This window comes from Apteryx rowi, unplaced genomic scaffold (genome assembly GCF_003343035.1).
Source record: "Apteryx rowi isolate R43461 unplaced genomic scaffold, aptRow1 scaffold_280, whole genome shotgun sequence".
Classification (NCBI taxonomy): domain Eukaryota; kingdom Metazoa; phylum Chordata; class Aves; order Apterygiformes; family Apterygidae; genus Apteryx; species Apteryx rowi.
In genome coordinates this window covers 615,611-631,342 of record NW_020449197.1, presented here as the reverse complement: position 1 = coordinate 631,342, position 15,732 = coordinate 615,611, and the positions used below count along the sequence as shown (strand labels likewise).

Below are 15,732 nucleotides of genomic sequence, written 5' to 3'. Positions count from 1 at the left end.
ACTTTCTTTCACGTACACACAAAGTAGCATATATATATGAATCAGCAATGATAAAAAGTCTCTGCCAAACTGAAACACTCCCTTCCAAAAACATTCTGTTCCTAAGGAAAAGAGGAGGGAATAAGCCATTCAGGGCAGAAGTTACTCATGGTACTTAGTGAACTGATGGATAGTGGTGAGTGTCTTCAGTGTGTAACAGTTTTTACAGTAGAGGGCTGGTTTTGATGGGGCTGAAATCCATATTGAAAAAATGAAAATTCAGCACTGAACAGGATTTCAGGCAAAAGTAGGAGATCTAGACAGCAATGCTCTGAAGAACCATTCTTTCCTCCCCAAAATGACATCTTTGTGTAGATGCAATTAGCAATAAATATATTCTCCAGTTTTACTGAACCTATTATTCATTAACCTCAATAGGTGTCCAGTTCAAAAAGCTTGTGGAAACATCCTGGGCTCTGAATTTGTAGAATTTCATTCTGATTTTATTTTATTAAAGCACAAGTGCACATTTTTTTTCTCTCCATTAGGTGTTTTAATAATGGCTCTTAACCCAGCTGAAAAGTGCATTACTTTTTAAAAATAAATGTATCAATGTGAATAGGCATTGGCCTTTTTCTGAAAGCTAAATAGGATCAAATACATTGTATGTGACACTGTAAATCAATACTAAATAAGTACAATTCAGCCTAGTTGCACTCATATTACTTGCATAAGTTTTAAAGCTCAAAATTAGAACAAAATAAAGCAATAATAACCTTATAAATGGGAATTATGAGATTACACTATTAAAAAAATAAATACTGAAATGTATAAGCTTCTTTTCTGTAGCTTGCGAAAGTCTATTGTTCAAGTTTTTGAGCTGGTGCAATTTTATATTGGCTGGTAGATGAACAAGATGACCTAATTGATTCAATTTCTAGGGTTGTCAGTAGATACTGATGTGATGTAAATGTCATTTCCTATTACTACATGTTTGAACTAAAAGCACAGCAGTCTGAAGTATATTTTACTTTCTTCCCCAGGGGATATATCCATCAGTATTTCAGTGTCAAACTGCCAAGTTCAAGAAAATGTGGTGAGTGTTCTCTGAATGCTAGACATGATATGATTAAGCTTGCAAAGTCATTGATCTGTTTTGGAAAGAGAAATGTTAGAGAAGAGTTTCCATCAGCCATTTTTCACTTACACTGTAGAAATGCAATTAATTAACTTTGTTAACTTTTGAGAAAAGTCATCTTCATGGAACCTTTTCCTTGAAGCACAAGAATTACATTTGGGTAATTCAGCTTAACACAGAATTTAATGACATACCCTGCAGCATGCTGATTATCAATCAGAAGGAAAAGTGGGCTGTATAAGTTATTAGTTCATGGAATTTCGGTCAGATGAACACGGTAAGGCTAATCACAAGCTTTGGTAAATATACCTTTTCCTGTCATCACTGAGAGATTAGACATTCTTCATTGTACATCTTCCCCAAAAGATGAAACTTTGTCTGAAGAAGGAGTTACATATGTTGTTACACATATGTAAAAAAGTCTTGGGACTCTCTTTCATTAGGAATTTTGGTCATGGTGCATGTGGTCAAGGTAAATAGTCATATTCTGGTTTCCTTTCTCACAGGCAGAGGAAATAAAGAGAACTGTCTGCAGCTAAGTAAAGCATTGATACAGTTCTGGTATTTGCCAGAAAGGGATTACCTGGTGGTGTCCTTTTATTTCCTAAGGAAAAGCAAGAACAATCTTTATTATCAACTCTTTGGAATTCTTTTGCTCTTCTTTGTATATGCTGCTTGTTAAATATCAGGAAAATGAAACTGAATTCAAAGGCTTGAGCTTTGTTTGGGCCTCCCAAATAAATCTGCTGACAGCTTGCGTTCCAGCCTTTGTTTGGGCCCTAAGAATGAATGAGAAGTTGGCCTGCCTCTCTGCCGCTGATGGACAATTTTACATCTCTCAGTGGACAAATACAATAAGCCAAAGCTCAGATCTGCTGATACTCACAAAGCTTTCTATAAACTAGGAAACCACTTGCTTCTCCCCAGCTGACAGGAGCTGATCTAGGATTTTTTTAAAGAGAGTTTTAATTCTTAGTTTCTCCCTTTTCATAAAAACTAGGGAGTCCCCAGCCATAGTTGCTAGATCCAGGATCCTCAGCCTGGGTCCTCTGAGTAGAATGTTGCTAACAAGACCCTCTCTGTTTCCATATGTACTTTTGTCTTCAGATTTGATGAAGACTAAGTATAATGTAGCCCATTGCAGGCTACTTGCCTGTAAGATGGCAATGGTTGAAACTTAGCGGAAGATATCCTTTCTGCAATTGCAGTTACCTTCCTTGCCTTTTAAGAAAACTCGCATGAACATTTCTGGTATGTTGAAATGTCTAATATTAAATGTATGCTAGTTCCCATTAGAAAAATCAAATGAAATAAAAATCTTGCTACCATATCTCAGGGCTTAATATTCATTATGTTTATATAAACAGGATATTAGCACTGTATACCAAATCTTCCCAGATGAGGTGCTGGGATCAGGACAATTTGGAATTGTTTATGGAGGTAAGACTTTGTTTCATTGTACAGCTGTGCTTAATACAGAAGACTTCTTGAATGATGAAAGTATTTGGATTCTGAAATGTTTTATTACAGAAATTAGCTACCAATTGTTTTGTATAAACAGTATTCATTAACCAACTAAACTATTTTTTGTTGGCTAGTCTGGAACTGCCATTGAAGGACTGAGCCTATGACCGGCCAGCTGCAGAGAATGCAGTTTAAGAACATGAACAGGCCTATATATAAGTGAGTTAGTTTTGCAGTTAATAAATTCAGTTTAATTTATATAGTTTAACTGCAAAGCTGACTTTCTTATACATAGGCTGATTTATGTGCTTAAACAGATTTGTCAAGTGATAATAGAACATGAGAAAAGTTCACTTGTCGAAGGGAAGAAAGAAGAGAAATGACAGAAAACTTTTAACATTGGTTTAACTTGTTGCAAACCTGCTCTGGGAATTACTTGACTGTGGTCATTTGTACAATCCAGTGAAAGTGGAACACTTTTCAGAATTAATCATGCTAATTGATAGAGGCCTTTTTTTATTAATGCAGGAAAACATCGCAAAACAGGAAGAGATGTTGCCATAAAAATAATTGACAAACTAAGGTTTCCAACTAAGCAGGAAAGCCAACTTCGTAATGAGGTTGCAATTTTACAGGTATTTTCTTTTGCCTTTTTTAACTGTATTAACTCCATTTGTACCTTACTGTAAACCCAGATGATATGATTTTAGTTGGCAATCTATTTGAGAAATTCTCTAAAATCCTGGTTAAAATGCCTGTGTGAAATGTAATTGTTTAAAGAGATAGGAAACATATTGAAAACAACCACTTTAAGTTATTTTTGCAAAAATACTGGTATTTTCACCATTCAGTATCTGCAAAAATAGCCAAGAGCAAATTTACTGGGAATGTATTAAATATCACTGTTATTTATTACTGTGAGCCAATATCCTTTTTAGTCAGTCCTTTTTATAGGTGTGTAGTACTTCTGTGTCTATTCTCCAGTACTGGTAGATAAAAGGTCCGGCATGACATCTTAAACATATAGTGTCTTCCTTCCGACACACACTGCTATGTGTCCAGAAATCCCAATTTTTTAAATTTATTTTTTTACTTTTAGTTTCTCCCTTCCATACTGAGGCTTCCTCGGTTTAAAATAGATTAAGCTGTTGCCATAGTGTTCTCCAGGACACTGTGATGGTGTTTTTCCTAACTTGGTTCCTTCGTTATCAAAAAACTTAAAAATAGGTACAAAGCTTTGCATGGGAGTATAAAGTTCTTTATGACCTGCACTTAAAGGAATGGGACCACAAGCATAACAGGCTTTATAGTAGAAAGAAGCCTTGGCAATATGTGTTCAGTCAGAATAACAGAGAAACATGATTTTTGCACTACTCACCAATATTTAAACCAGTTAGTCTGTTGCAAAACCTGGATGGCATAGTACCTAGTTGAAGATAACACCTTGAAAATTTGCTTAATAAATTATATTTCTGTTGTTTTTTAATTAAAACCATACCTATGATGCAACATGTTAAGAGTTGTAGGTATTTTACTTTTAACCATTCTGATGTCATGTTAGGAATTACAGTCTTTGTAATTTTAAGCAACAGACGTAATAAGGAAAATGTATGTTTCTTAACCTCATTTTAAGTTCAGCCATACTCTCATAAGGCTACTGTCCCTAGAAATTTCACGCCTGTTACCTTCAGACGAGACACACTTTAAACACTGAAGGACTGGATTGTTCTCCTGTGTAGTGGGAGGGATCTGAAGATTGGCTGTGTAATGATAAAACCTACTAATCATGTTGGGAAATCTGTTTTATTCAAGTGCTATATATATCTTTAACAGAATCTTCATCACCCTGGTGTTGTAAATCTGGAGTGTATGTTTGAGACACCAGAAAGAGTGTTTGTTGTTATGGAAAAACTCCATGGAGACATGCTGGAGATGATCTTATCAAGTGAAAAAGGCAGATTGCCAGAGAAAATAACAAAGTTTCTAATTACGCAGGTAAGAAACCAATTATAGACCTAGAAAGAGCTTTGAGGTCAGGTATTATCAGTGTTGCTTATGTTTTGCTTTTGCCATAATTTACCCATCTGACTTATGAAAGCCTGATTATAATACCGGAGATTGTATAGACATCTTCATGTGCGTTATCTGATGGGTAGTAAACTATTAAGAGGAACTAGAAGTGGATATGTGTGCAGTTGTCTGGCTGCTGGATAGAAGCGCCATCAAGGCGCATTTCCCCTTATGCTTGAAGAAGTAAGCACAAGAAAGGGACACACAGCACAGATAGCACTCTGGTGAAGCCATATATATGATGGGAGAAATCTGAACCTCTTGAATTTCCCTGTACCTAACTGTTGTAGTTCATACTATATGCTTACTAGGTGTAGCTTTTCTGTGCTGAGCCTGGATCTCAGCACTATATCCGACTGAAATGAAGCCATCAGCTTCAGAATTTGGTTTCTTGCTTTCCCAGATAGATTCAGCCTCCTGACCATTGCCTCTTCTAATATAGTGGAAAATTCTGTCAGCTCCTGACCAGACACAAGGAATAGCAGAATTAAAGCTACAGGAATAGGTTGAATATGTGTTAGACAGAGTGGAGTAAACATACACACACGGTTTCTGTCTTCAAGAAATTGTTTAAATTGGCTCGCATACTATTTCAGTAGAAATTTTTGAGTTCATAATTTAGATCTGGATGGACATTTTTGCAAATGAAATGTTCATAAAACCCAACATTTCAGAAAAAAAAATAAACAAATACTTAGAATGAAGTTTTTAAAAAAGTATCTGTTTAGAATGTAGAGTCTACGGAGAGGGAACAATCTTGTTTCATAATGTGAAACATAAAATTTGAGGCACAGCAAATAACTGCAAGCATCTTTGCTTTTTTATTGCATTCATTGTAGACATTGTTTTAAAAGATACATTCATGTTGGATTGTTTTTCCTCTACAACAGTGCTTGATCCTCTGATCGCTGTTATTGTCAGAATAATATATATAGAAAGCATATCATTTAAAACTGAATTTCTTTCTGATTTGTTTCTTCATAGATCCTTGTGGCTTTAAGGCATCTTCATTTCAAAAATATTGTTCATTGTGATCTCAAACCAGAAAATGTATTATTGGCATCAGCTGATCCTTTCCCACAGGCAAGTAGAAAATGTCCTCTGCTAAGATAAATTGTTCAAATTAATGTGTTAGCAATGGTTATTTTATGAACAAACAAACAGATCACTGATCACTTTTAAGAATCTGCCCCAAGAACTACACAGAATTATTAGATAGTTATGGCAAATCTGATCACTTATTCAAAAAAGGTTCCAAAGAAGACATTTTTGAAAATCATTGCTTTTTGTCATTTATCTAAAATACACAACTAGATTTCCAAGTGTGACATAACTACTTGTGCACTGGCCCAAGATTTTTCTAATTTGCTCACCATTACAGCACAAACTATTTTTCTAGTTAATTTGGTCCAGATGATAACTGACAATTTGCATGCAGTCTCAGGAAAGAAACAGGGTTTTTTTTTTAAAGTTAGGTTACAGCTTATGAAGAAGAGGAGATTCTTCTTTAATTTTATGAATTTAAATGCCAGGTAGATTACAGAATATATAAATACACTTTCTGGATTGTTGTTGTACTGCTTGTGATCTACATCAATTCCTGTTATCTTTTATCTGTAGAATTCATCTATAGCTATAGTCTCCTCCAAATGCCTATATTCAAAGAAATACTGTTGATAATTTCCCTGAAATTTTGTAAATAGTATCAATAACTGGAAAGGAAGGATCTACATTGAAATTTGAAGTCAAAATTTTTAAACAGCTAAATCTGACCCTCTGGAAAAAGCAAAGAAGTTTGTAGAGAGACAGGGTGTAACTGTATCTCCAAGTAAACAAAAGTGGCAGTTCAAGAACTAAATTTGGTCAGCTTGCTTAATACAGGAAAAAGTTAGGCATAGGTAAGAGTTTTTATTTGCCATGTTTTTATGCTATGAATTAATAAGTATTATTACTTTGTATTATTACTTTCAGCAGCAGCCTAAGCTGTTAGGTCCCTTCCAAAACTTCATTTCTCTGATTCTAAGATGTCCTGTATTATTGACCATAGTTTATTCATGGAGTGAAGAAATACAGGAGATGCAATAGACTGGTAATCTTCTGTAGTGATTCAGTGGAATCATGAGTTTCTACTCAAAGAGGAGTTAAAGAAAAATGCCCATGAGGAAACAGTAGAGGTGGATCTCTCAACTAAACCATGACAAAATTACCTCAACTATGTATTTGATAATAAAAATAATATCTGATTTACTGTAGCACTTTGCTTTAAACAGGTAAAACTCTGTGATTTTGGCTTTGCCCGAATCATTGGGGAGAAATCTTTTAGGCGTTCAGTTGTAGGAACACCAGCCTACCTTGCTCCAGAAGTGCTGAGAAACAAAGGCTATAACAGATCTCTGGATATGTGGTCTGTGGGTGTCATCATTTATGTAAGCCTCAGTGGTACCTTTCCATTCAATGAAGATGAAGACATACATGACCAAATCCAGAATGCTGCCTTCATGTATCCGCCTAATCCATGGAAGGAAATTTCTCATGAAGGTAATATCTGTTTGTGGCTGCTTTTTATATATGTGCTAAAAAATATAGTTGTATTTGCTTTTGTATTTTATTTTTCCTGTACATATCAGTGAAGAAAAGACTTGAAATTTCAAGATACCATAATGATTAATTTTCTGTTCTGTGTTATTAACTGCTTTAGACATCTCCTTGCAGAGCCTGTATAGACTGCATATATGGCAGAATCCCCTAGCCTAGGATCTCTCCAGGAGGTGCTGAAGGAGGCATATAGGCACCTACAGATTTGGTTGCTGTAGAATCTTCTGCGGACCCTCACTTGCTGGAACTGACCTTGCATATATTTACTTCTGTACCTCTTCTTTCAGCCCTAGTATCTCTACTATCTTTTTCACATTCCATTTGTGTCAGTAATCTGTTTTGCATTCAGTAGGATGCTGTACCCTGGTAGTCTTTCTGTGGAGAAGATTAAAAAAAAAAAAAAGAGAGAGAGAGAGAGAGATGAGGTTTCAAGAACAGTGAGAGAAAGTGGTGTAGAATGGACTTTGTGGGAGGGGAAAAAAAGACTTAGAGATAACCAGTGAGAGTTTTGAAACTGGCGTTCTGGTCAATAGTATCAGAAATTTTTGATAATAAAAGATCAATGTGAATAATTCACTATGAATACCTTTAAAGAAGATAATTGAATTCTATTCTCTATTAGACACAACTAAGTAGGGCATTTTCAAATGATGGTAGTTCTGGTTTCACCAACATTTTCCTGTACATATCAAACATTTTCAGACAACTTGATTTTCTGCTTTTTAAAGTTTTGGGGTTTTTTTTTTACATTTTCCTTATGTCCTTAACATTTTGCAAGGTTGCTTCATAACTCCTAAAACAGAGAGATCATTATAAACATTAAATTCTTTCTTCTGAATTGTAATACATACCAAATTGAATTAAAAAATTAGACTTTATGATTTCTGTTATTTACAGTGCAGTTACAGCTGACAGTTTATCTGAGCTTCAGACAATTAATGGTAGCTTAAAGGAGTGTGCCTACTGCTCCCTTCAATATAATCATATGAGATTCTCAGCTGACAAATGCATTGAGTACATTGTCTGCTATTTTAATCTCAGTAGCAGATAAAGTTTGATGAGATTTGTTAAAAATAATTTAAAAATATATAATTCTACAGAAGTAGATGCTGAAAACCTCGTGAACTTCCATATGCTTTTGCTATGTAAGCTGACAGGATCTGTTGGCAGCAATGCTTCATCTAGCCTTAAAATGCTAATCAATACAGAAGAGGCTCCAGGAAATTGTCTTCCACAAGCTTCTACTATGGTAGACAGAAGATCAATTTCTACATTCAGCTGTGAAGATTCAATAGAGCACCTATAGAAAACTCACCTGCTGGGGTGTTAGCTATCCTTTCTAGAGTCACAGCCTTCATTAAGAGTCAATGGATATAAGGCTGCAAGCGTGGAGAAGGAGGGAAGAACACACTTTAACAAATTAGTAAATTAAAATTTACTTATGCAATGTGATTTTATTACATATTTTGAATTGCTAATTGATGAGCCACTTCATTGTGCTGAACCAAAATCTAAATCTGAACTACTCCATTATTTTTAAAACTGAGATTTGGAACCTAGGTCTGTATCCAGCATGTCTTACAACTGACTTTAAGATTTACATATTGAGCTTAAACAGTATCTCCAATCTAAATACAATAGTAACAGATTAGCTAAAGGAACTAAAGAAACAATTCTCTGTCACCACATGTTCACACTCAAATGCAGGTCACAAGAAGGCAGCTGCATAAGCCCTGTACATAAAATAACTTCATCCAGTCTGTATTATGTGTGATTATGTGTGAGATACAGCCTCATATCCTAACACATCTAATCTGGATTACAGTTCTGAATAGTGGTGTGATAATTGATGCTACAAATGGCTGAAGCATAACATTCTGGGGAGAAAACAGGTGCTTTTAAACATTTTATGAAGTTGCTTACTCAACATTGCAGATAAAAAAGATTAGATAAGGTCCATATATTTAAATATGAACTATGGTAACATGAAATTCATTTAATGCTAAAATACATTATAGGACTTGCAATTTTCTCTGCACTAAGCACTACAAACCTAAGAAATTCAGAGAGAACTAGTTTCAACTCCAGCATTTTACATTTCTGCTCTCAAAAATCCTCCTTCAGCTTGTCACAGGCTCTTCTAGCTTCCTATGCAGGTCAAGCTGATGAATTCTGATATTTATGCTGCCACATCTTTTCGATTATTCTTTTTTTGAGTTTACCCATTATTCTTAACTGTTGAATATTTTTCAGCAGAAGTTTTAACACACATCTATGATTAAATTTTTAAAATTTTCAAATTTTCATATAGAAAGACCCAGAATATACTTTTTTTTTAAAGGCACAATAGATTTCTTTTAAACTAATTCATTGAACTCCTACCACAGCAATAATTCTCCCAACAGGACATTAATTATCATTAACTAGTTCTTCCATTCAAACATGCAACAGAATTATATAGCAGCGTGGGATGTGTGATAATGCAGTATAATCCAGCAAGGTCTTCATAAACGAACATTGATCAACCTAACTCTTTAAAGCTGGTATGATTAAAATTACTGTGTGTCTTGAAGGATAGATACAGATGTTTTCTTTCAAGAGGCAATATTCTTTGTTTTAAAATTCAAACAAAGTTATTGAAGTTTTATTTACTTGTAAGAAAAAAAATTTTGAAGTTCCAGCAGTTAGATCCAATTTACTCATTTAGCGATATTTGCAAAACTAGTGCAAATATTTAATAGAAACTCAAAACATAATGAACAGCTACATCCCCCACAGAAGCCTGCAACCCAAATTTTGGTGCACTGCTGTAGCATAAGAAAATTGAAACCAGAACTGATTAGACAAGTGTCCTTGCCACAGATGATGGAAATACAAAATAAATAATATCTTTAATACAGGGGAAAAAGATCTTTCTAAAATGTGGTGCTGTATGAATTTGAAAAATAGGAGCCATTTTGTCAAAAGGTTACCATAAGCAAAACTAATGTAACTATTCTTTTTCTCTCCTTTACTAAATGCATTCTTCCCATATGTCCAAAAGACAGTACTGGGTCCAAGCACTCTTTAACAATAGACTCTATAAAATGTACATTACAGCTAGATTTTAAATAAAAAGTGATAGCTACATCCAGAGATGATGTTTACGTGTCTCAGTAATGGCAAGAGGAAACTGAGAATTCAGTGAGCTTAGAAGAGCTAGGCTACCCTCTACAAGAATTAATATTAACTCTAATTTATGCATGCCAATAAAAGTGCTCAGATTCTCTGAGCATGTTACATTCAATATGCGTGGCTGKTTTTTTTTACTTCTGAAATACAACAGTATTGGTTACTATGAACGTTCATAATATGATAATCCTAGAAACACTATTACAGAACAGTGAGAAGTTGTAGAAGGAATTACAAATGAAGTTAAGCTAAAAAATTAATATTGATATTTATTCAAACCTATTGCTATATGTATCAACAATCCTGCCTGATGCTCAAAGCAACTGGGAGCAGATAAGAAACAGAGATAGGGGCTTTACTTCAGAAATGTAATGGGCTAGGATCATGAACAATTGCTACACCTAAGCTAGTTACTTGTTAAAACACAATCACTTGTTTGCTTGAAGTTCTCAGTATGTACTTTTAGTGCAACCACAAGGGTTTCAAAAGTGTGTTTTTGTTTTTGTTTTTTTTTTTTACCTTGTTATGCCATTTTCAGTTTAGAATAAGGGAAGTAATCCTCAGCAAATGTATTGCCAATGTCTGTGAAACGGCAATTTTGTTAAAGGGCATGTAATCAGTCAAAGAAAAGCTAATGAAAGCAGCGTTAGGAATTTTGGCATGACTATTGCAAAAGTCATCACTGAGGAAAGTAGAGCAGTATTCAAAGCTTTTGTTTACTTCTTATGATTATTACTATGGCTCAGAGAGCCAAAATAGACATGAAACTTGTATTCTGGTTTTTTGAGCACTCTCTCCAGACCATTACTCATTTAAAAAGTTCAAGAATAGCTAAACTAACTAACTGCCACGTTTGCTTAGATTTTTATTTTTCTTGTAATCAGAGAGGAAATTAAAAGCTCAGTTTCTTTCTACAAAAACCATGTATTTCATTGGATTTAACATATTGTGCACAAATTAGATTGAATGATTTGTGTTTATCACCATTTTGGTTTTAGTATTTGGTTGTGCTTAGGAGATGCTCTTTCTGGTATTGCCAAGCAACAGCATTCTAGTTTGGGAGACAGAGCCAAACAATTAAAGGYGGGGGACCCTAAAAAAACAAGATAGGTGATACGTAAGCATTGTATCTGGAAGAGCAATAACAGTGGTAAAGTACCCTAAATAAATATTCCCATTCTGTGTTTGTTTTTTAAGTTATTGGTCTTAAAATTTTAACTTTTGAAGATAAAATTCTCTTGTTTTCTAAAATCAAAACTCTGCTGATAATGAGGTGATAGATTTGTAAAAATCCATGGCCTACGACAGTTTAAGCTGCTTGATTATATAAAAAATACACTTCTTAAAATTTAGAAAGTTCAGAGCAAAAACATGTGGGAAGAAAGTTTGTATTTTGGAGGAAAATTGTGCCATGAATGTAGCAGTGTGGTCTGTTTTAGTTATTTTTCTTGAAAACTACTTTTTCTGTATGCACTGCAACTGTCACATTAGCATTTTCTAGCCATGTTTTAAATTAAACTAATCTACAATCACAACCCAAGAAAGAGGGCAACATCCATATGCGGATGATATCTATGAATGTCTAACTTCTTCTAGTCACTATGAACAGTACTGTCTTCTCTGTCACTGAGAAATGTGGTCTGGTCATTGCCTTTGACTCTTTTCTCTCCATAAGGTCTCTGTCTGATATCTTAACATCTGGACAAAGTTCTAATTTCATCATCTCTTCCTGCTGAGACATTCTGGCATGACTTTTTGGTGTAATGCTTCTTCTGTCCCTTTCTCCCATTAAAAGATTAACCTATGAAAACTAAGASTTTTCAACTTCCATAGCTCTGACAAGTTGATTTTTCCTTACTGTTCCATTCAGAACGCTTCTCAAACATCACATCTCAAGCACAGACTTCACCTGTAAAGTCCCTTATCTCACTTCATCAAACCCAGTTACTCATCTTTATAGTTCAAGGTTTTTCCACTATATGTATATATATCTCACAGAATCCTCCAGAGAGAATTCTGACCTCCACCCCCATTAAGACAGCAATATATTCATCCCTTGTTTGTTGAGTTTCCAACAGGCATTTCTATGATTTCTTCCATTTCAGTTGTGATGCACAAAAGGAGGTCTATGTAAGTGGCCATAATATCACTCTGTGTCTCCCTCACTTCCATCCATTAAGATATTCTGATAAGATGCTTAATATAAAAACAGAACAATTGATAAGCACCTGCTGTGTGTATAGTGCTGTGTTATACTGTCATCGCCACATAATTTCTTAGTTACAACCACTTCCTTTTTCATTTTGAGTATTACGATCTTCAGGTCAGGGCCATCTTTTTTTATATGTCTTTTCTACAGTATAGAGCGTAATGGAAACTGACCTTGGGTTGAAGCATTAGCTATTACAACAGTGCAAGTAATAGCGATAAAATAAAAGTATTTTAAAGAGGAGGAGCTACAAAAAGTTTGGAATACAAATTTTTCAAGAGATGTACATATAGGGATGATGATAAAACATCCAAGGTGTTTTTTTAACTGCGAATAATTAGTTGTTTTATATACCTAATACAACAGTAATCTATGCTGTGCCTTCAGGGATATAACTTGATTAATGTAACATTATAATCGGGGTGGAGAGAAACTCATAAGTGAGAGTGGAGAAACTCATAAGTGAGAGTGAAGGAACTCTAAGTTGCAGGCCTCCAAAAACTGAGAGAGTCTGCCTAGAATCTCACCAAAGAATTTTTTTATAAGCAAACAGCTGCACTTTCCCTGCCTCTTTTTCCAACAATCTCTCTCTCTCTCTTTTGTAAGAATACTCCCAAAAGCCGAGCACATGTTTGTATGTCTAAATAAAATTATAAAACATTATTGTGGAGAGATATTTTCTTTTAGTAGTATTTGGTAATATTTTTGTATAAAAACAGATTTTGTCACAGTCATTAAACATTCCCCTGTCCAATCTACCATTATAGCCTCTCTGTCTTCAATTATTGTCAAGCCAGTTTCCATTTCTGAATACACTGAATTCCTACAATATTCATATGATAAGGTTAATTCAGACTTCACTGGAGAATTTTTCTAGATATTAATACAGGGGAATCTACTTGCAGAATTCTCTCCTATTTATAGCTGTAAATTTCACATCTGTTAAACGTGGAGTCTGTATTCAACTGTCTTTTTTATCCCAACTTTGACCTCTCAGTCCACCAAATTTGCATGATCTGAAAAGCTTTATTCTGATTTATTCTGACTTAGCTACAGCTTACAAAAGAAAAAAAAAAAGCTGCTAATTATAAAGTCAAAATTCCCTGAAGGATTTTGTCCCTGTGCTTATTAKTATATTTTACCCAACGTATCTTCACTGTGGTGGCAATTCTTTTGAGCTGCATGGGCCTAAATTATGCTATATCATGCTTTAGCATATTCAGTGTATGCTTCTTTCTGTTACAGAATTTTCATAAATCATTGTATGCACAAATTTTTTGTTGATTTTTTTCTGCATCAGCTACCAACAGAGCTATTACTGCTACCCTGTTAAACTCTGTGGTGTGCTCAGTGTTGATTAGGTGCTTCATACCATCTTCCAGATTAAGTAATTTGGGAGGAAACTATGCAATTTCTTCCATGTGTTAAATTTTATCATGGTGTGCCTGTTACACTGTCAGGAATAAATAGTGCAGCTGCTTTCAAGCCAGTATTTTTATAGACTTGTTTCAGCATAATGTGAATAGAAACTCTGTTTCACGCATTAATGAGAAAGTCACATGAATGAACATTAAGTACGAGGAGGTCAAGTACATGTTATAGCTCAAAGATGCTCTCCATCCCAGTAAATCTTTAACTAGCTCTTTAAACTAAGGTCTTGGCCATACTTAGGTATGTTTGCTAGTATGGAACAGTATTAGAAAACCTCTCTTGTAGAGCTGCTACTTCTGCTTGCCACAGATTTATTTTAATAGTACAGCTGACTCCAATAAACTCTGCCAGCCAAAGATATTTTTTGCCAAACTCACTGCATGTACACTAGAGCTTTTGTGTGTGTGTGTGTGTGTGTGCGTAGAAATCATACCACTGACCAACAGAGCCATACTTGGAAGAATCTAGTGCCTAAGTCATAAGTTTTACATTGACGGCATCAGTTTAAATTTTTACAAGTGACAGCTATAAGAGTACGTGATATTACAGGTGTTCTTTAAAAGTTCCAGACCAAGTGTGAATTTATTGTTAATTTAGCACTTCTTTTCTTAATATTCTTAGGGTGATTTCTTCTTTATAACCTGTGAAAGGCAAAAGCTTATTTGGTAGGACTAAATGAAGTAGTACATAATAGGTTTTACAAACATTTTGCAAACTTCTGTGTTAATGTGTGGATTACATCCTGACTGAGTTAAACCAATCATTCCTATAAAGACTGTAATTATCATGTGTTAATTTGATCCTTGTGTGTAGACTGTTACTATCTTTATTACAATTAATTATTTGCCATAATAAAATACCATTAAACAGTTTAGAAACATAAACCTCCTGAGTCAGGAGGTTCTTTCTAGTACAATGCAAATAAAAAGCATTTTTTCCTAAAATCAAGGGGCTATATAGCTTTTTAAGGTTGCATTTGAATCTCCCCATTGGGGATTCCACTGAATGATCATCTATTTAAATGACCAGCAGCTGTGCTATCTGGAAGTCAGGAGGAACTGTTGACTAATTTATGCTCTTTAGCAAAGTCTGCAACTCACAGAACTTGGTAAGGCCCTCAGGTGTCTGTTTTTGCTATCCTTAATCACAGGAAGTAAACACAAGCTCATAAATGTGTTTGGAAAAGCAGTAACACTTGGAACTTGCATACGTTTTGCTTCCATGACAATTCCTACGGGATTCTGCTAAGAGATGTGCAGATCGTAGATGGACTTTCTTAACTCTATACGTTTATTAATTACTGTATATAATGTTGTATATTATATACATAGAGGTGTATGGTCAACCTTTATAGAACTCCTAAAATATCTGACAAGGATAACTTTAAAATCTGACTAAAAAAAAGATCAGTCTCCAGTGAAAATTCATAATATTTACTTTTAAAATATAGTGCAGATGTTCTAAATTAGTTTCTCAAAACTTCTTCCTCTTCCTAGAYAGAAAATTTTATGTTCTGACTTTGGTCCCCTGAGTCAGATTTGAATTGAATTTCTAAACTAAATGTTAATACCTTTCCAGTTTTTATCTCCAGTGTTTCTTAGCAGTGCAACCTGAAGAGTAATTTTCAAACCATTAATTATATACATACATACATATATATATATATTCTTTTTAA

The 15,732-nt window shown here is 34.6% G+C and overlaps 1 protein-coding gene across 13 annotated transcripts in view; it reads left to right on the top strand.

Annotated features, from left to right (window-relative positions):
- Positions 1 to 15,732, top strand: part of PRKD1 (protein kinase D1) — a 156,910-nt gene that overhangs the window by 132,146 nt on the left and 9,032 nt on the right. For 12 of the 13 annotated variants that reach the window (XM_026068882.1, XM_026068880.1, XM_026068878.1 and 9 more), the window contains 6 exons: positions 1,023 to 1,075; positions 2,485 to 2,557; positions 3,110 to 3,216; positions 4,415 to 4,576; positions 5,636 to 5,734; positions 6,922 to 7,189. In XM_026068882.1, coding sequence (XP_025924667.1) covers positions 1,023 to 1,075; positions 2,485 to 2,557; positions 3,110 to 3,216; positions 4,415 to 4,576; positions 5,636 to 5,734; positions 6,922 to 7,189 — 762 coding nt within the window. Of the gene's footprint in view, positions 1 to 1,022; positions 1,076 to 2,484; positions 2,558 to 3,109; positions 3,217 to 4,414; positions 4,577 to 5,635; positions 5,735 to 6,921; positions 7,190 to 7,349; positions 13,386 to 15,732 lie in introns of those variants that run through there. The other variant, XM_026068879.1, reaches the window with a different exon arrangement.